General features: G+C 45.2%; 1 protein-coding gene across 4 annotated transcripts in view; it reads left to right on the top strand.

Moving 5' to 3' along the window:
* LOC144601728 (inter-alpha-trypsin inhibitor heavy chain H3-like) overlaps positions 1–19,608 on the top strand; it is a 79,041-nt gene that overhangs the window by 3,195 nt on the left and 56,238 nt on the right. For 3 of the 4 annotated variants that reach the window (XM_078414052.1, XM_078414053.1, XM_078414050.1), the window contains 8 exons: positions 79–108; positions 1,901–2,067; positions 5,127–5,231; positions 14,074–14,236; positions 14,335–14,445; positions 14,855–14,983; positions 15,067–15,183; positions 17,653–17,821. In XM_078414052.1, coding sequence (XP_078270178.1) covers positions 79–108; positions 1,901–2,067; positions 5,127–5,231; positions 14,074–14,236; positions 14,335–14,445; positions 14,855–14,983; positions 15,067–15,183; positions 17,653–17,821 — 991 coding nt within the window. The remainder of the gene's footprint in view (positions 1–78; positions 109–1,900; positions 2,068–5,126; positions 5,232–14,073; positions 14,237–14,334; positions 14,446–14,854; positions 14,984–15,066; positions 15,184–17,652; positions 17,822–19,608) is intronic. The other variant, XM_078414051.1, reaches the window with a different exon arrangement.

Here is a 19,608-nt window from a genome sequence, read left to right as displayed (position 1 = left end):
CCTATATGATTTGCAAGTGTGATGCAAGCATCTTCTAACATTGATGTGTTTGTTGATCTTTCTCTTGGCTGGAAACAGAAGAGGAGCCCAGCGGACCCTGTGCCAACAGTAGGTTTGATTTATCTGCCATTATCTATTTCAGTAAGAGTTTCCATTACTATTCAGTATGCTGGGTGATAATATTCTTTCCATTTTTGTTCAACACTCTTCTTTCTTGGAGTAAGAGTTTGCTTGGATTTATTTCGACGGTTTTGTAAATATTCTTCAGTGGATACCATTCAAATTCCAGTACAGTGAACAGTAAAAATCTTGGGCTGGATCGTTCTGGATGCTGCCTAGTACCTGGACGTACTATGCACACTAGTCCCTGCATATGATGAAAGAATGGGTCGACTGTGCTTGAATTCGCTGGAATTTAGAAGGATGAGAAGGGATCTTATAGAAACATATAAAATTCTTAAGAGATTGGACAGACTAGAATATTCCCGATGTTGGGGGAGTCCGGAACCAGGGGTCACAGTTTATGAATAAGAGGGAGGCCATTTAGGACTGAAATGAGGAAAAACTTTTTCACCCTCCACAGAAGGCCATTTCACTGGATTTATTCAAGAGAGAGTTAGATTTAGCTCTTCGGGCTAACGGAATCAAGGGAAATGGGGAGAAAGCAGGAATGGGGTACTGATTTTGGTGATCAGCCATGATCATATTGAATGGCGGTGCTGGATCAAAGGCCTACTCCTGCACCTATTTTCTATGTTTCTGTTTCTATGTTTTCTACATTCCTTTTCCTAATGTGCATGGGGAGCGAGCTGTAAGCTTCAAATATATGGCAGGGGCCATATCCTGATACACTACCCTCAGAATGCACTCACCACCATTGACAGCTGATCAGAGTTGAAATCATAGCTGAACCATTTTAAGTTGATTGTCAAGTAGATTTAAATTACTAAAAAATATATAATTATTAATACTTTAAAATGCTAGCAATGCAATAAAATGAAGAAAGATTGCTCACTCTGCTGATCGGTTGGCAAGCCCACACAAACAAGTGGGTTTTGCTGTTTGTACAGCTACCATCTCTGGAGCAAAGCTGATGGCTTATTTGCAAAATGTACCCGCCCCCTTCACTCAGCACTCCAGCACTCTGCCTCTGAGCTCTTTGGTGGTGGGTGCTGTCAACATTGGCTGACAATCCAGTAGACTCAGTCCGAGAGAGTTGCTCCCTTACAGCACCAGTACCTGGGTTCAATCCTGACTACAGGTGCTGCCTGTATAGAGTTTGCACGTTCTCCCCGTGACCGCATGGGTTTCCTCCGGGTGCTCCGGTTTCCTTCCACACTCCAAAGACGTGCAGGTTTGTAGGTTAATTGTCCTCTGTAAATTGTCCCCAGTGTGTAGGATAGAACTAGTGGGTTATTGTTGGTCAGCTGGACCTGGTGAGCAGAAGAGCCTGTTCCCAGGCTGCATCTCTAAACCAAACTAAACTAAACTAAACTAAGCCATAGAGTCCTACAGCACGGAAACAGGCCCCAATTTGTCAATGTCGACCAAGGTGCCTTGTCCAAGCTAGTCCCACTTGGCCCATACCCCTCTCAGCCTTCCCTATCCATGTACCTGTCCATTATGTTCCCACATAGCAATAGTGCAGGAAAACAACTGCAGATGCTGGTTTAAACCGAAGGGAGACACAAAATGCTGGAGTAACTCAGCGGGTCAGGCAGCATCTCGGGAGAGAAGGAATGGGTGACGTTTCGCGTCGAGACCCTTCAGTCTGAAGAAGGGTCTCGACCCGAAGCTTCACCTAGAGCAATAGTGCACTGAATTACTGCAGTGATTTTTCATTATTTTACTGTTTCCTCAGTCAGTTCTCATTGAAACATTCCCCCTTCATTTCCTCCAGCCTGTGAGGGAGCTCGAGATCTACAGCATGAAGATTGATTCCAAAGTCACCTCTCGATTTGCTCACAATGTGATAAACAGCCGAGTGGTGAATCGAGCCAATGCATCGAGGGAAGCCTTCTTTCAGATCGAGCTGCCCAAAACGGCCTTCATCACCAACTTCAGCATGTACGTATCAGCTGCATTAACTGGTCCAATTTATTAACAAGCACGAAAGAGATGCTCGGCAGCCTTTCTTCTATATTATAAGACAAGGTAAAAGCTGGCGAATGTGGTCAATGTTAATCACTGTTAACATGAAGAATCTGATGAAAATGACTCTTTGGAGCCCGTGGAAGATTGCGACGGCAATGCAGAGGTGGCTGTGCGTGTGGTTCAGCAGTTAAAACCACTGCGTTGGTAACTTGCTTGGAACTTGCCCATTATGGATCCTCTGCAACCTGTAAAGGCATCTTGAAACGATGGGGTTTGGATGGCCTTTGCATCAATGGGACTCTAGCGGTATTTGCAAGGCCCCAGCAAGTTGACCAGGGTGCGGAATCACGCAATCCTTATCAGTAACGGGGCTCGGGATGAACAGAATTGCTGCTCCAGTTCATGCAAGGAAAACGTTGGCCACCCTCCCAGGAAAGTCCAAACCCCGCCACTGATGGACGGTGAAGTGGCCACAGCTCGCTTGATCCTCGGCAGCCGGTGACTGCTCTGTTCCTTTCCAGGGGATGGAGGCACGGTAATGATGCCCGATGGATACAATCAATAAAAGCATGCCGTTGCTCAGAGTCATACAGTCACCCAGCGTGGGAACAGGCCCTTTGGCCCGACCCATCCATGCCAACCAAGATGCCCACCTACACAAGTCCCATTTCATCTAAATCCCTCTAAATCTTTCCTATCCATGTCCAAATGTCCCTTATGTTCCGATCCCATGCACGTCCAAATGTTCCAAATGTTGTTCTTGTACCTCTTCTGCCAGCTCGTCTCATGCAGTCTGTGTGAAAATGGTGTCCCTCGGGTTCAAATTAAAACTTTCCCCTCTCATTTAAACCTCCAAACACCCCCCTCCCCCCCCCCATATTTATTTATTTTATCTTCCCCCCTCTCTTCCCCCACCTGGATTTATACCCATTTGCCCCATTTCCCCTCTCCCCATTTTAGTTTAGTTTAGGAAACTGAACGCACCGACCAGCGATCCCTGCACATTAACACTGCCCTACACACACGAGGGACAATTTTACATTTGCACCTAGCCAATTAACCCACAAACCTGTACGTCTTTGGAGTGTGGGAGGAAACTGAAAATCTTGGAGAAAACCCACGCAGGTCACGGGGAGAACGTACAAACTCCACACAATTAGCGCCCGTAGTCAGGATCGAACCCGTGTCTCTGGCATTGTGAGGCAACAACTCTACCACTGCGCCTCCACCGAAATTCCTTCCGCTGGCTTTACTATTTGCACATCTCACACCTATCACTCACCAGGTTTTGTCTTGCCACCTCTCTCTTCCAGCTTCCCCCACAACCACAAACAGTCTACAGAACGGCCCACACCTGAAACTTGGATGTTCTCCTATCCATGTTCTCCAGAGATGCCGACTGACCCGTTGAATTACTCCAGCACTTTGTGTCACTCCCTCTAACACAGTCCCTCGAGTTCTGCCAACACCCTCATAAATCTTTTCTGGCCTCTTTCCAGCTTAATGTCATTCCTCCTATAACTGGGGAGAAATGAACTCAATACTCCAAGTGCGGCCTCACCAACGTCTTGTTCAACTGCACTTCTGACAGGAGGGAAATTGCTGTGCAAAATGACATTGACTCTTCAGTTAACTTTCTGAAAGGCGGAACCTTTCCAGGCAGAGATAGATTCTGGTCTAAAGAAGGGTCTCGACCTGAAACGTCACCCATTCCATCTCTCCAGAGATGCTGCCTGTCCCGCTGAGTTACTCCAGCTTTTTGTGTCTATCTTAGATTCTTGATTAGTACGGGTGTCAGCGGGTTATGAGGAGAAGGCATGAGAATGGGGTTAGGAGGGAAAGATAGAACAGTCATGATTGAATGGCGGAGTAGACTTGATGGTCCGAATAGCCTAATTCTACTCCTAACACTTATGACCTTATAAATGCTGACTCAGATCGTGCTCAAAGCTGCTATTGCAACCAGACTGACGTATTGTTATTGCACAGCACATATTGACTGGCCACAGTGCAGGTGACCTGCCGGGTACACTGCTCAAACAAAAGTCCTAAGCTTGGTAATTCCAAGAACTGTAACGCCTTCTCGTTCACTGAACTCAGTGTACACATTCAGTTCAGACTCAAAAACAGAATGCATTCATTTGATTTAATTAGTGAATGATGGTTTATATTGGAGATACTAAATAGCTTGGCGTGATGCTGACTTTGAATCCATTAACACCATGCCCTTATTTTATTTATTTATTTTTATTTTACATTAAATTTACAACTAAATACCATTCATTCCGACCTCCAGTGTTTCAAAAGACTATTTTTGTTTGGGGCATCTTTCCCTGTGTTCTTCACCAGAAGTAGTCTTCCATTGTTGCTTGGATCTTCTCATTATCTGCTCTCTGCAGGCAACTAAAATGAAGATGCCTACATTAATAAAAATTGAGTATGTTAATGAATATAACTGTACAATCGCTGTGTCCCCAATTTTCCCTTCACTGTAGGAATGAATGGTTATTCTGCAGATATCGACTAAAAAATGTGACGTGACTGTTACAAATCCTATTAGAGTCATAGAGATACAGTGTGGAAACAGGCCCATCTTGCCCACACTGGCCAACGTGCCCCAGCTACACTCGTCCCATCTGCCTGCATTTGGTCCATATCACTCCAAACCTATCCTATCCATGTACCCGTCTAACTGTTTCTTAAATGTTGGGATAGTCCCTGCCTCAACTACCTCCTTCATACATCCACCACCCTTTGTGTGAAAAAGATGCCCCTCAGATTCTTATTAAATCCGTCTGGATAAATCTTTCATTTATTTATTTATTTTTATGTTTTATTTACTCTGTAAGGCGCCTTTGAGTTTCCAGAAAAGTGCTATATAAATTAAATGTATTATTATTATTATTATTATTAAATTGTTTCTCCTTCACCTTAAGCCGATGTCCTCTGGTCCGCGTTTGTGAAGGTTACGAAGTAAAGCAGTCATATGAATTGGGTGCCTTGTAATAACAACCTGATTTCTCTCTCTGTAGGACTCTGGATGGAGTGACCTATGTGGGAGATGTGAAAGAGAAGGAATCTGCCCAGCAACAGTACCAACAAGCCGTTTCAATGGGACAGACTGCAGGGATTATACAGTAAGAGCAAATAGATGACGATTTATGTGATGGATTCCACCCTTCATTCACCCATTCTTCACGTTCCCAGTTAGAGAGAGTGTTCATCTTAGAATAAACTACAAAGAAATGAAAAACGTCATAGTCGTGGAGTCATAGAGCTGTTCAGCATGGAAACAGGCCCTTCGGCCCAACATGTCGGTCAAGTTGGCATATTGGGTTAGTCCTATTTGGTCCATAGATCTCTGGACTTTTCCTATCCACATATCTGCCCAAACGTCTCTTAAATATCTTTTAATGGTATCCACTTCTGTAGCTTCCTCTGGCAACTCATTCCAGATACAGACTACGCTCTGAGTGAAAAACTGGAGCCTGACGTCCCTCTCAAATTTTTCCCCTCTCACCTTAACTATATGACCTTTACTATTAACATCTTCTATCATGCGAGAAAGACTGTGAACGTTCACTTTATCCATGCCCCTCATGAACTTAGAACTTAGACACCTCAATAAGGTTACCCCTCAGTCCTAAACTCCAATGAAAGTCATTCAAGCCTATCGAAGCTCTTCCTATTACTCAAACCCACAAGCCCAGTTAACATTCGTGTGAATCTCATTTGCACCCTTTCCAACATTTACATCCTTCCTGTAGTTGGGTGACCAGAACTGCTCACAGGACTCCAAGTGTGGTCTTGCCAATGACTTGTACCACAGCATCACCATATTCCATCTTTTGGACTCAATACCCTTCCCAATGAGAGCAAGCATGCTTAAAGCACATGGTATTGAGGGTTCAGTTTTGAGGTGGATAGAAAATTGGTTGGCAGACAGGAAGCAAAGAGTAGGAATAAACGGGTCCTTTTCGGAATGGCAGGCAGTGACTAGTGGGGTACCGCAAGGCTCAGTGCTGGGACCCCAGTTATTTACAGTGTATATTAATGATTTGGACGAGGGAATTGAATGCAACATCTCTAAGTTTGCGGATGACACGAAGCTGGGTGGCAGTGTTAGCTGCGAGGAGGATGCTAGGAGGCTGCAGAGTGACTTGGATAGATTAGGCGAGTGGGCAAATGCATGGCAGATGCAATATAATGTGGATAAATGTGAGGTTATCCACTTTGGCGGCAAGAACAGGAAAGCAGAGTATTACCTGAATGGTGACCGATTGGGAGAAGGGGAGTTGCAACGTGACCTGGGTGTCATGGTGCACCAGTCATTGAAAGCAAGCATGCAGGTGCAGCAGGCAGTGAAGAAAGCGAATGGTATGTTGGCATTCATAGCAAGAGGATTTGAGTTTAGGAGCAGGGAGGTTCTGCTGCAGTTGTACAGGGCCTTGGTGAGACCGCACCTGGAGTATTGTGTGCAGTTTTGGTCTCCTAACCTGAGGAAAGACGTTCTTGCCTTAGAGGGAGTACAGAGAAGGTTCACCAGATTAATCCCTGGGATGGCGGGACTTGCATATGAGGAAAGACTGGATAGACTGGGCTTGTACTCGCTGGAATTTAGAAGACTGAGGGGGGATCTTATAGAAACATATAAAATTCTTAAGGGGTTGGAGAGGCTAGATGCGGGAAGATTGTTCCCGATGTTGGGGGAGTCCAGAACCAGGGGTCACAGCTTAAGGATAAGGGGGAAGTCTTTTAGGACCGAGATGAGAAAACGTTTCTTCACACAGAGAGTGGTGAGTCTGTGGAATTCTCTGCCACAGAAGGTAGTTGAGGCCAGTTCATTGGTTATATTTAAGAGGGAGTTAGATGTGGCCCTTTTTGCTAAAAGGATCAGGGGGTATGGAGAGAAGGCAGGTACAGGCTACTGAGCTGGATGATCAGCCATGATCATATTGAATGGCGGTGCAGGCTCGAAGGGCTGAATGGCCTACTCCTGCACCTATTTTCTATGTTTCTATGTTTCTAATATCTCCTTCATCCAAAAGATGTCTCCTTCAGTCCACTGCCCACTGGACTCACCACTTTGAGGGAATCATGCACCTGTACTCCCAGGTCTCACTGTTCTACAACACTCTCCGGCGCTTGACCATTTACTGTACAAGTCCTGCCCTGCTTTGGCAGACTAAAGTGCAACCCCTCACATTTGTCAGAGTTCAATTCCCTTTGCCATTCCATGGCCCAGCTTCCCATCTGACCGAGATCTTATTGTGAACTTAGATATCTTTCATCACTGTCCACTATACCACCAATGTTGATGTCATTGGAAATTTACTACCAATGTTATCCACGTTGTCATCCAAGTCATAACCAGATTTCCCTGAATCTGCTTGCCTTACCCTCCACCCAAATAGGAACATGCTGTCCCTGAAATCTTGCTACCATACCTTTGAAAGCCTCTCACTTGCCAGCCACCCCCCTTACCTTTTTCATTTTTAGTCCAGAGATACAGCTCAGAAATAAGCCCTTCAGCCCACCGGGTCCGCACCGGCCAGCAGCCCCCGCACATTAACACTATCCTACACACATTAGGGGACAATTTACATTTATACCAAGCCAATTAATCTACAAACCTGTACGTGTTTCGAGTGTGGGAGGAAACCGAAGATCTTGGAGTGATATCACGCGGTCATGGGGAGAACGTACAAACTCAGTACAAACTGCACTCATAGTTGGGATCGAACCTGGATCTCTGGTGCTGTGAGCGCTGTAAGGCAGTAACTCTACCGCTGAGCCACCGTGTCGTATCTGCAAGCCGATTCTCCCAAGCGAACTCGGAAAGTTCCTGCCTAATTGGCCTTGCCCCAATTTAGGATCTCAACATGTGGGCCTGTCTTATAACTGGTTTAAAACTAATAGAATTATGGTCAATGGTCCCAAAGTGCTCCCCCACTGACACTTCAGTCACTTGCCTCATCTTGTTCCCTCAGAGAAGGACTATGTTGTGCCCTCTCTATGTATTGTTTAAGGACACATGTAACAAATTCCACCATTTGCAACATGGGAGACCCAATATCATGGAAGTTGAAATCTCTCACTAATACCACCTTGGCCCTCTGCACCCACGCAATAACTTAATGTATAGCTATCTATAGAATCAAAGAAGTGAAACACCACAGAAGACCATTCATCCCATCAAAGCCCTGTGAATTATTTTCACTCAAGTGAACATCCAATTTCCTTTTTAAAGCCTTAAATTACTTTCCTTCCACCACCCTTGCAGACTGTGGGCTCCAGTCTAAATCCACTCTCTGCATAAAAAACATCAGCTCACACCCCCCACATCTCTTGCCCAACACCTTGCCCCCTTCACCAGCAAATGAAGAATTCAACATCACACCAGAGTTCATTAACAAGGGAACTTAGGGTGATGAAGCTAAGGCCTCTGCTGAGGACTGATTGTTCAGAATCAGAGAGGGCAAAGCAATGGGACCGAGGGGAGAGATGGTGTAAAGGAAAAGTGATGGGGGGGAAACATCCCATTGGCATATTAGAGATCAAGGGCTGTTGGAGTTTGCGATCTTTAATGTTCAAAAGAAGGATTTTATTGTGCTGGAACAGCGAGAGTGGTAAAGAATAAAGTTAGGCAGTGATCCATGTGGGGTTTATGATGGAGTGAGTCGCTGATGTTGTAAGAGCATGTGTGTGAGATGAGGAGAGTAGATTTGGAGCAACTTTTATTGGGTAGTTCCACATATTATGTACGGTGGTTGTTTAAAGTTGGTCAGCTGGTCAGAATTCAGGCCCACATGTTCCTGTGAGGATCAAATAACCAGATAACAAGGTTCTCCAAATTTGAGGAAGGATATTCTTGCTATTGAGGGCGTGCAGCGTAGGTTTACTAGGTTAATTCCCGGAATGGCGGGACTATCATATGTTGAAAGACTGGAGCGACTAGGCTTGTATACACTGAAATTTAGAAGGATGAGAGGGGATCTTATCGAAACGTATAAGATTATTAAAGGGTTGGACACGTTAGAGGCAGGAAACATGTTCCCAATGTTGGGGGAGTCCAGAACCAGGGGCCACAGTTTAAGAATAAGGGGTAGGCCATTTAGAACGGAGATGAGGAAAAACTTTTTCAGTCAGAGAGTTGTGAATCTGTGGAATTCTCTGCCTCAGAAGGCAGTGGAGGCCAATTCTCTGAATGCATTTAAGAGAGAGCTAGATAGATCTTAAGGATAGCGGATTCAAGGGGTATAGGGAGAAGGCAGGAACGGGGTACTGATTGAGAAAGATCAGCCATGATCACATTGAATGGCGGTGCTGGCTCGAAGGGCCGAATGGCCTACTCCTGCACCTATTGTCTATTGTCTATTGTTCAGGAATCTTGATGAATAGAGATGTTGCCAATTTAGTCACTAAGGGAACGGGAGCACACATAAGGTTTAGGAGGTTGAAATCAGAAGGGACCCTTGAGGAATATAAAGGATGCTGGAAAGAAATGAATCAGGGAATCAGAAGGGCTAAAAGGATATTTTCTCGGAGGATCAAAGAGAATTCTAAGGCATTTAATACACACATTAAAAACCAGGGAGGATAACTAGGGAAAGGATAGGACCATTCGGGGATAAAGGAGAGAATTTATTCTTGTAGCCCGAGAAAATGGGCAAAGTACTAAGTGAGTTCCTCACATTGGTATTCATAAAGGGGATGGGCATGGAGGGTAGTGAGGTGAGGGATGAGTGATATTCTAGGGCATGTTGATATCAAGAAGGGCTGGGTCTCTTGAAGAACATTAGTGAGGATGTCTCAGACCCAATGGGTTGTACTGAGGGAGTCATGAAAGGAGATTGCTAGGGCCTTAACAGACATCTTTGCACCCACTTTAACTACAGGCAAGGTCCCAGAGGACAGAAGAATAGCCAATGTTCCTCTGTGCCGTCACAGGTAGATAAGTTGGTCAAACAGGCTTTTGGCACATTGGCCATCATTCAGAGTATTGAGTATAGAAGGTGGGAGGTCGTGTTACAGTAATATAACATGTTGGTGAGGCCACATTAAGAGTATTGTGTTCATTTTTCATCACTGTGTAATATGAAAGATGTTGTCAAGCTGGAAAGGGTGCAGAGAGGATGTTGCCAGGACTCAAGGGCCTGAGCTATAGGGAGTGGTTGAGCAGGCTTTATGCCTTGGAGAGCAGAAGGATTGGGGATGATCTTATAGATGTGTTGAAAATCATGAGAGGAATAGATCAGGTAAATACAGAGTCTTTTACCCAGGGTAGGGGAATCAGGAACCAGAGGGCATAGGTTTAAGGTGGGGTGAACGATTTAGTAGGCAGCTGAGGGGTAGCTTTTTTACACAAATGGCGGTGAGTGCAAGAATGAGCTGCCGGAGGAGGTAGTTGAGGCAGGTTCTATCGCAAATTTAAGAAGCATTTAGACACTTACATGTAGGAAAATAACTGCAGATGCTGGTACAAATCGAAGGTATCACAAAAAGCTGGAGTAACTCAGCGGGTCGGGCAGCATCTCAGGAGAGAAGGAACGGGTGACGTTTCGGGTCGAGACCCTTCTTCAGACTGGGTCGAGACCCTTCTTCAGAGTCTGAAGAAGGGTCTCGACCCGAAACGTCACCCATTCCTTCTCTCCTGAGATGCTGCCCGACCCGCTGAGTTACTCCAACTTTTTGTGACACCTTACATGGATAGGATGGGCAAGCGCAGGCAGGTGGGACTAGTGTGGATGAGCCATGTTGGTCGGCGCGGGCAGCTTGGGCTGAAGAGCACATTTCCACGCTGTGTGACTCTATGACTCCGTTTAAGGAGTCAGTATGGACAAACCAGGAGATTCCAGGGTAGTGTTACTTCACTGGTAGACGAATCAATGGAGAAAATTCTTAGGAATCTGGGAAACATGCAGATGCATTTATGATAGTCACATGGCTTTATGCTGGAGAGCTCATGTCGTACAAATTTGATTGAGTTATTTGAGGAGATGATGAAGATATTTTAGATAGATACATAGACAATAGGTGCAGGAGTAGGCCATTTGGCCCTTCGAGCCAGCACCGCCATTCAATGTGATCATGCCTGATCATCCACAATCAGTACTCCGTTCCTGCCTTCTCCCCGTACCCCTTGATTCCACTAGCCCTAAGAGCTCTATCGAACTTTCTTTTGAATGCATCCAGTGAATCGGCCTCCACTGCCTGCTGAGGCAGAGAGTTCCACAAATTCACAATTCTCTGTGTGAAAAACATTTCCTCATCTCAGTTCTAAATGGCCTACCTCTTATTCTTAAACTGTGGCCCCTGGTTCTGGACTCCCCCAACATCGGGAACATGTTTCCTGCATCTAGCGTGTCCAATCCCTTAATAATTTTATATGTTTCTATAAGATCCCCTCTCATCCTTCTAAATTCCAGTAAATACAAGCCCAGTCTTTCCAATCTTTCCTCATATGACAGTCCCACCATCCCGGATATTAACCTCGTAAACCTACGCTGCAGGCCCTCAATAGCAAGAATGTCCTTCCTCAAATTAGGAGACCAAAACTGCATACAATACTCCAGGTGTGGTCTCACCAGGGTCCTGTACAACTGCAGAAGGACTTCTTTGTTCCTATACTCAACTCCTCTCGTTATGAAGGCCAACATGCTATTAGCTTTCTCCACTGCCTGTTGTACCTGTATGCGTACTTTCAGTGACTGATGTACTTCAGGGACACCCAGATCTCGTTGTACTTCCCCTTTTTCTAACCTGACACCATTCAGATAATAATCTGCCTTCCTGTTCTTGCCTCCAAAGTGGATAACTTCCACATTATACTGCATCTGCCATACATCTGCCCACTCACCCAACCAGTCCAAGTCACTCTGCATCCTCATAGCATCCTCTTCACAGTTCACACTGCCACCCAGCTTTGTGTCATCTGCAAATTTGCTCATGTTACGTTTAATTTTGTTCATCTAATTTATATTGTAAAGAGCTGCGGTCCCAGCACCGGTCCCAGTTCATTTGCTGCGGTCCCAGTTCATTTGCTGTACCCCACTAGTCACTGCCTGTCATTCTGAAAGTGACCCGTTAATCCCTACTCTGTTTCCAGTCTGCCAACTAATTTTCTATCCATGTCAATACCCTACCTCAATACCATGTGCTCAAATTTTGCCCATTAATCTCCTGTTTGGGACCTTATCAAAGGCTTTCTGAAAGTCCAGATACACTACAACCACTGGCTCTCCCTTGTCCATTTTACTTGTTACATCCTCAAAAAATTCCAGAAGATTAGTCAAGTATGATTTCCCCTTCGTAAATCGATGCTGACTTGAACCGATCCTGTTCCTGCTATCCTGCTATCCAAATGCGCTGCTATTACATCTTTGATAATCGACTCTAGCATCTTCCCCACCATGGATGTCAGGCTAACTGGTCTATAATTCCCTGCTTTCCATTTCCTTCCTTTCTTGAAAAGTGGGATAACATTAGCTACCCTCCAATCCACAGGAACTGATCCAGAATCTATAGAACACTGGGAAATGATCACCAATGCGCCCACGATTTCTAGAGCCTCCTTGAGTACCCTGGGATGCAGACCATCAGGCCATGAGGATTTATCAGCCTTGAGTCCCATCAGTCTACCCAACATCATTTCCGACTAATGCAAATTTCCTTCAGTTCCTCCATTACCTTGTCCCCTCGTACATCTGAGAGACTGTTTGTGTCTTCCTTAGTTCTGCAAGGATCAGTGCTGGGACCTGCTATTTGTGATATATAGTAGAGCAGTGGATGTTATACACATGGGCCTTAGTAAAGCCTTCAACAAATTCCCTCAAGGCTGGCTGATCAAGAAAATTAAATGCCCCTTGGGATCCATGGAGACTTGGTAGAGTGGATTCAAATTGGCTTGGCCATGGAAGGGTGTTATTCTGACTGGAGGTCTGCAACCAGTGGTGTTCTGCAAGGATCAGTGCTGGGATCTGCTATTTGTGATATATATAAATGACTTGGAAGAAAATGTTGGTGGACTGATTGGTGGCAGCAGAGACATTACTTGTGGAGTTGTGAATGGTGAGGAAGGTTGCTGGAGGATTCAGCAGTCTTGGAGTAACAGTATCTTTAACTTTTTTAGTTAGCCACTGATTATGGGCCTTCTATTTGGAATTTCCTTTTCTTGGTGGAAAGTATTCTGGAAGATCCCCTAAAATGTTTTGCTTCCACCACCTCAAATTTCGGCATTTGTTATAAATTGCCCTATAATCATCCCGTCGTATTTTCCTTTCAGTTCATTTGAGTTGAAGATGACTTGATCCCACTTTGGGTTCTCAGGTGACTCATGTGTTCAATATTGGAACCGTCAACTTTTCCACCAATGGGGCAGGAGATGGGTGACTGGGAGAGTGGGCAGAGAGTTTGTAAAGCTGGCTGCTCTGTCCAGCGTTGAGCCAGGGATTCAATGTGCATGGCCTCAAGGTTCATCACGCCATCCAGAACTCTTGTCTTCCACTTTGACCAGCTGTGGGTCAGTAGTTCCCAGGGGTCAGCGGAGGATGTTGCACTTCTTCAAGGAAACTTTGAGCACACCCGTGAAGTTTTTCCTATGTCTGCCTGACAATCTCCTCGTGTGGCGGCACGGTTGCGCAGCGGTAGAGTTGCCCGCATACAGCACCAGAGACCTGGGTTCGATCCTGACTACGGGCGCTGTCTGTACAGGATTTGTATGTTCTCCCTGTGGGTTTCCCCGGGTGCTCCGTCTTCACGTGTTTTCATAGTTCTAGCCTGATGGGAGAGGGTAGAAGAGGGAGTGACGCTGAACCGTGGTTATGCCAGTGGCTTTGCCAAGGCAGTGTGAAGTGTACATGGAGTCATTGGAAGGAAGGTTGGTTTGCGTGATGGTCTGGGCTACGTTACAACTCTCTGCAATTTCTTGCCATGTTGGATGGGCCATTTACTGCCTGCTTTTGATTTTAATTCCCAAAGGGGATCGGGAAGAAAAATGGAAAAGTTTGATGTGTCCGTAAATATTGCACCAAACAAAAAAGTCACATTTGAACTAACGTATGAAGAATTATTAAAACGGCACTTGGGCAAATATGAAATGAGCATCCGAGTGAACCCCAAGCAGCTGGTCAATCACTTCCAGGTACACTTCCGTAGCTACTGGTTTACAGATTTGCCTGTTTGTGATTTTCTCAGTTTATGATGAATAAGTTTCACGACATTTGGAATTCTTGTTTCCAGATTGATGTATATATTTTTGAACCACAAGGCATTTCCTTTCTGGATGTTGATGCAAAGTTCCCAAAGAACGAGTTGGCTTCAATTGTGAGGAAGACTCTGAATGGAAAGAAGGTATGAAATTTGAGTTTAGTTTAGTTTAGAGATACAGCGCGGAAACAGGCCCTTCGGCCCACCGGGTCCGTGCCATCCAGTGATCCCCACACACTAACGTTATCCTACACACACAAGGGACAATTCACAATTTTTACTGAAGCCAATTAACCTACAAACCTGTACGCCTTTGGAGTGTGGGAGGAAACCGGAGAAAACCAGCACAGGTCACAGGGAGAACGTACAAACTCCATACGGACAGCACCCATAGTCAGGATGGAACCCAGGTCTCTGGCGCTGTAAGGCAGCAACTCTACCACTGTGCCACCGTACTGCCCCATTGTTGAACAATTTACTGTATTATTGTAAAGACTAAGCTTTACTGAAACAACGTGCAGAAAAATTAACAGGGATTCACTCTTTTGCTCAGGGGCATGTTTCCTTCAAACCGTCACTGAGGCAACAGCGCACATGCCATGATTGTCATGATACAGTTCTGGATGGAAACTTCAATGTATATTATGATGTCCATAGAGATTTGTCTGCTGGCTCTATTCAGGTATCTGAAAACCACTTTTAAAGTGAAAACCTCTGAAGAGCCTGGTGATTTAATCTGATGATGCCTTCTTAATTTTGTTTCAGATTGTAAATGGGTATTTTGTACATCATTTTGCACCCGTCAACTTAACCAAGATTCCCAAAAATGTTATATTTGTGATAGACCACAGCGGATCCATGTCAGGCACTAAAATGCGACAGGTAAGAAAACATGTTTGGGGTCAGAAGGCCATAAGTGATAGGAGCAGAATCAGCCCATTCGGCGCATCGTCTTCTCTGCCTTTCAGTCGTGACTGATATATCTCTCCCTCCTAAACCCATTCTCCTGCCTTCTCCCCATAACCCCTGACACCCGTACTAATCAACAACCTATCTATCTCTGCCTTAAAAATATCCATTGATTTGATCTCCGCCGGCTTTTGTGGCAAACAATTCCACAGATTCACCGCCCTGGGGTGGGAGAGAAGATTGGGAATCCTGGTTCTCTTCTCTAACTTATTCACAGACCTTGCACAAGCCGAGGGCAAAAACTGACCACCCTATTATTTCATACAACCTCCACTGTCAGATGGAAGAAAATACTGCCATTTCCAGTAAGCACTATACTTTATGGGTGGTCTGGACTCTGCCTTGTACAATGTCAAAATGGTGCCTTTCCACAGTGATTACTTCAATATAATGCAATATCATGTTAACTCTAGTCACAAATTCTTTGTCATGGCTATGAGCCTCAAGAAATGTATGCATGATAATATCAATATCTTTTCATATCTCTAACCATGTCGGGATTGTTCACTGTGAGAGTAGCATGCATCTGGAAACCCTTTTAAATTGCTGACACTTACCCCAAGACCATAAGATCATAAGACACAGGAGCAGAATTAGGCCATTCGGCCCTTCGAGTCGGATCAGCCATTCAATTGTGGCTGATCTATTTTTCCTTCCCAACCCCATTCTCCTGCCTCTTTCCCCATAACCTCAGATGCCTTTACTAATCAAGAACTGATCAATTTCCGCTTTAAGAATCCCGATGACTTGGCCTCCACAGCAGTCTGTGGCAATGAATTCCACTGATTTATCACCTTATGGCTGAAGAAATTCCTTCTCATCTCTGTGTAGGAAGGAACTGCAGATGCTGGTTACACCGAAGACAGACACAAAATACTGGAGTAACTCAGCGGAACAGGCAGTAACTCTGGATAGATGGAATGGGTGACGTTTCGGGTCGAGATCCTTCCTCAGACAGTCTGAAGAAGGGTCTCGACCCGAAATGCCACCCATTCTTTCTATCCAGAGATGCTGCCTGTGCCACTGAGTTACTGCAGCATTTTGTGCCTGTCTTCCTTCTCATCTCTATTCTGAAGGCACATCCTTTTATACTGAGCAAGTGCCCTCTGGTCCTAGACTCTCCCACTACTAGAAGCATCCTCTTCACATCCACTCGATCTAGGCCTTTCATTATTCGGAAGGTTTCAATGAGATCCCCCTTCACCTTCTAAGCTCCAGTAAATGCAAGCCCAGAGCCATCAAATGCTCCTAAGTTAATCAATCATCCCTGGGATCATTGTTGTAAACCGTCTCTGGACCCTTTCCAAGGTCAGCACATCCTTCCTCTGAGATGGGTCCCAAAACTGTTCACAATATAACGAATGTGGCCTGACCAGCATCTTACAAAGCCTCAGCATTACATCCTTGCTCTTTATATTTTAGTCCTCTTGAAATAAATGCTAACATTGCATTTGGCTCACTTTCTTCCTATGGCATTAGGACCATTCCTTCCATTCAGAGCTGTGGGAGTAAGGCCAATGCAAATCTTCACCTGAGCAGTGGAATTCTCCAGCGGTCATAACATAGGCACAAGGATTGAGATCAAATTTCCTCTTCTAAACCAAACTAGTTCACTGATGTCATCTTCTGGATTTTTACTTTACCACCACAATTGTGGAAACGTCAAATTTTCTGTCAATTTCATGGGGTAAAGGCAGCTAATGCCTTTGATATTCCAGATTGTAATATTTCAAAAGACAACGTGTAAAAGGGCGGCCATTGCCATCAGTTATTCTCCCACTGAGGTTTGATAATCTATGAGACCCCAGGGTTTATTTTATGTTCATGTTCTTTGTGTTCTGGGAGCAGAATTAGGCCATTTGGCCCATCAAGTCCACTCCGCCTTTCAATCATGGCTGATCTATCTTTCCCTCTCAACCCCATTCTCCTCCCTTCGCCCCATATCCCCTGACACCCTTACTAATCAAGAAAATTGCAAGGAAACAATTATGGTGTAAATAAGGTGTTCCTCCTCTCCTGTTACATTACTTAATTCCAACTCAGATCATTGAACATCAAATAAATTGAAGTAATCCAAAATGTAGATTGCTTCCTTGTTAGAAACCATAGCATTTAGGAGCAAATTTCCTCATTAATGTTTGAGGCCTGTACCAGAGGTAAGTAACTGTTCCCTCAGCACATTTTTAAAACATACTATGGTCAATTCTGGTCAAAATTACCAAATGCGTACCCTTTGGTTGCTGTCTGCATGTCAAAGGAAGCTGACAACATGCCAGGATAGAGGGTATCTAGAAGGAAGATAAGAGTGCTCAATGTTACTGTCATTGTTGCAATCAAAGCTTCTGAAGTTACAATTACAAACTGATATGTCATCTTTTTCAGACAAATGAAGCCCTTTTAAAAATACTGGATGACATGGACGAAAAGGATCATTTTGCTATTATAATATTTGATAATGCTCACAAAACGTGGAGGAATTCCCTGTTTCAAGCCAGTCCGGAAAATGTGGCTGATGCAAAAACATTTGTGCAAACAATTACGGCCCAAGGAGGTAAAAACAATATATGGCAATCGTCAATGCATTGCAAAATGTGTTAATGGGAAGAGGAAACATAGCAGGAAGTACAGCTACTACTCTTCAAAGTATGTCTATATTTAAGAGGGAGTTAGATGTGGCCCTTTTTGCTAAAGGGATCAGGGGGTATGGAGAGAAGGCAGGTACAGGCTACTGAGCTGAATGATCAGCCATGATCATATTGAATGGCGGTGCGTACAGGCTCGAAGGGCCGAATGGCCTACTCCTGCACCTATTTTCTATGTTTCTATGTTTCTATGTCTCCCTTTCTCTCAATAAAAATGTATATTCTCTGTCAGGACATGAACAGAATTGGCCCAATGATTTCTGAGCTCCTGTTTTCTTAACCCGTAATCCTGTCTGCACACAAATCCAAGGTTAAAAATTTGTTCCTTGGAATGGACCGTGTTGCTAAATTGTCCAAATTCTCCCTCGAGAGCTGAGAGGTTGTAAAGGTCCCTATCACGGACACTACCAGAACAGCTTTTTTCATTCACTGAGCATTGATGGATCAGGACAAGCAGCTGCAACTACGTGGCGTCTTGTACCTTTGACGTTTTCACATCTACAACCTCATTTGCCAAACTTGGAATTGTGTCCCAAAAGGAATCCTTTGTTTGTCACGTGTAGGAAGGAACCGCAGATGCTGGTTTACACTGAGGATCGACACAAAATGCTGGAGTAATTCAGCGGGTCAGGCTGCATCTCTGGAGAAAAGGATTAGGTTGTAGTGACCATAGAGAGTGGTCCTAGTCGTCGAACCCTCAGATGGGCCAGCAAGGTCACGTGTGGGTGCGACCGTAGGGATTGGTCCAGGGAGCGACACCGCTGATTGGACAGCGTTGTCATGTGCGCTTTTGGCACCCGAAAAGAGTCAGTTCGGAGACGTCTTCGAAGAGAACAGTTAGTTTTAATGGTTGTCTGTAATCTTGTTAAGAAAACTTTGTAATCGAATATTGCTGCCGCAATAAACTTCTTCAACAAAGAACAAGTTTCCAGACTCGCCATATTGGTGACCCCGACGTGATCTGGACGATCACCGACCATGAATGAACACGACGCCCCGTTGTTGGCTGCTGCGCCTGGCACACCGGAACTAAGCGCGGTCAGCGTTCATCTTCCGTCGTTTTGGACACATCAACCACAATCTTGGTTTGTCCACACCGAAGCCCAGTTTCACGACGCGACGAAATCCTACTACCATAGGTTCATCCCGGCAGCAGCGCGGGTCATGCGCCCGCTCTTCCAGTGCCTTGCGGGTAAACCTGTAGAGTTGATATGGTCCCAGGCCGCGGAGTCGGCCTTTACCGCAGCTAAGGCAGCTTTGGCGGACGCCACCATGTAGGTCCACCCGAGTCCCTCCGTCCCCACGGCCCTGACGGTCGATGCGTCTGACGTGGTGGTGGGTGGGGTTTTGGAGCAACAGGTCGGTGGCCTTTGGCCACCCTTGGCGTTTTTCAGCCGGCAGCTGAGTTCGGCTGAGCTGAAGTATAGCGCTTTTGACCGAGAGCTTCTGGCCCTCTATTTAGCTGTTCGTCATTTCAGGTATTTCCTTGAAGGCCATCCGTTTGTGGCCTTTACGGACCATAAACCATTAACTTTTGCTTTTTCCAAATTGTCCGACCCATGGTCGGCCTGCCAGCAGCGGCACCTGACTGCCATCTCCGAGTTTACCACCGATGTCCGTCATGTCGCTGGTAAGCTTAATGCCGTTGCTGACGCCCTGTCTCGGCCTGCTTTTTCCCCCATTTCTGCGGTGGACT

Source organism: Rhinoraja longicauda, chromosome 17 (assembly GCF_053455715.1).
Source record: "Rhinoraja longicauda isolate Sanriku21f chromosome 17, sRhiLon1.1, whole genome shotgun sequence".
In the NCBI taxonomy this organism is placed as follows: domain Eukaryota; kingdom Metazoa; phylum Chordata; class Chondrichthyes; order Rajiformes; family Arhynchobatidae; genus Rhinoraja; species Rhinoraja longicauda.
This window is presented reverse-complemented; position numbering and strand designations above follow the sequence as displayed.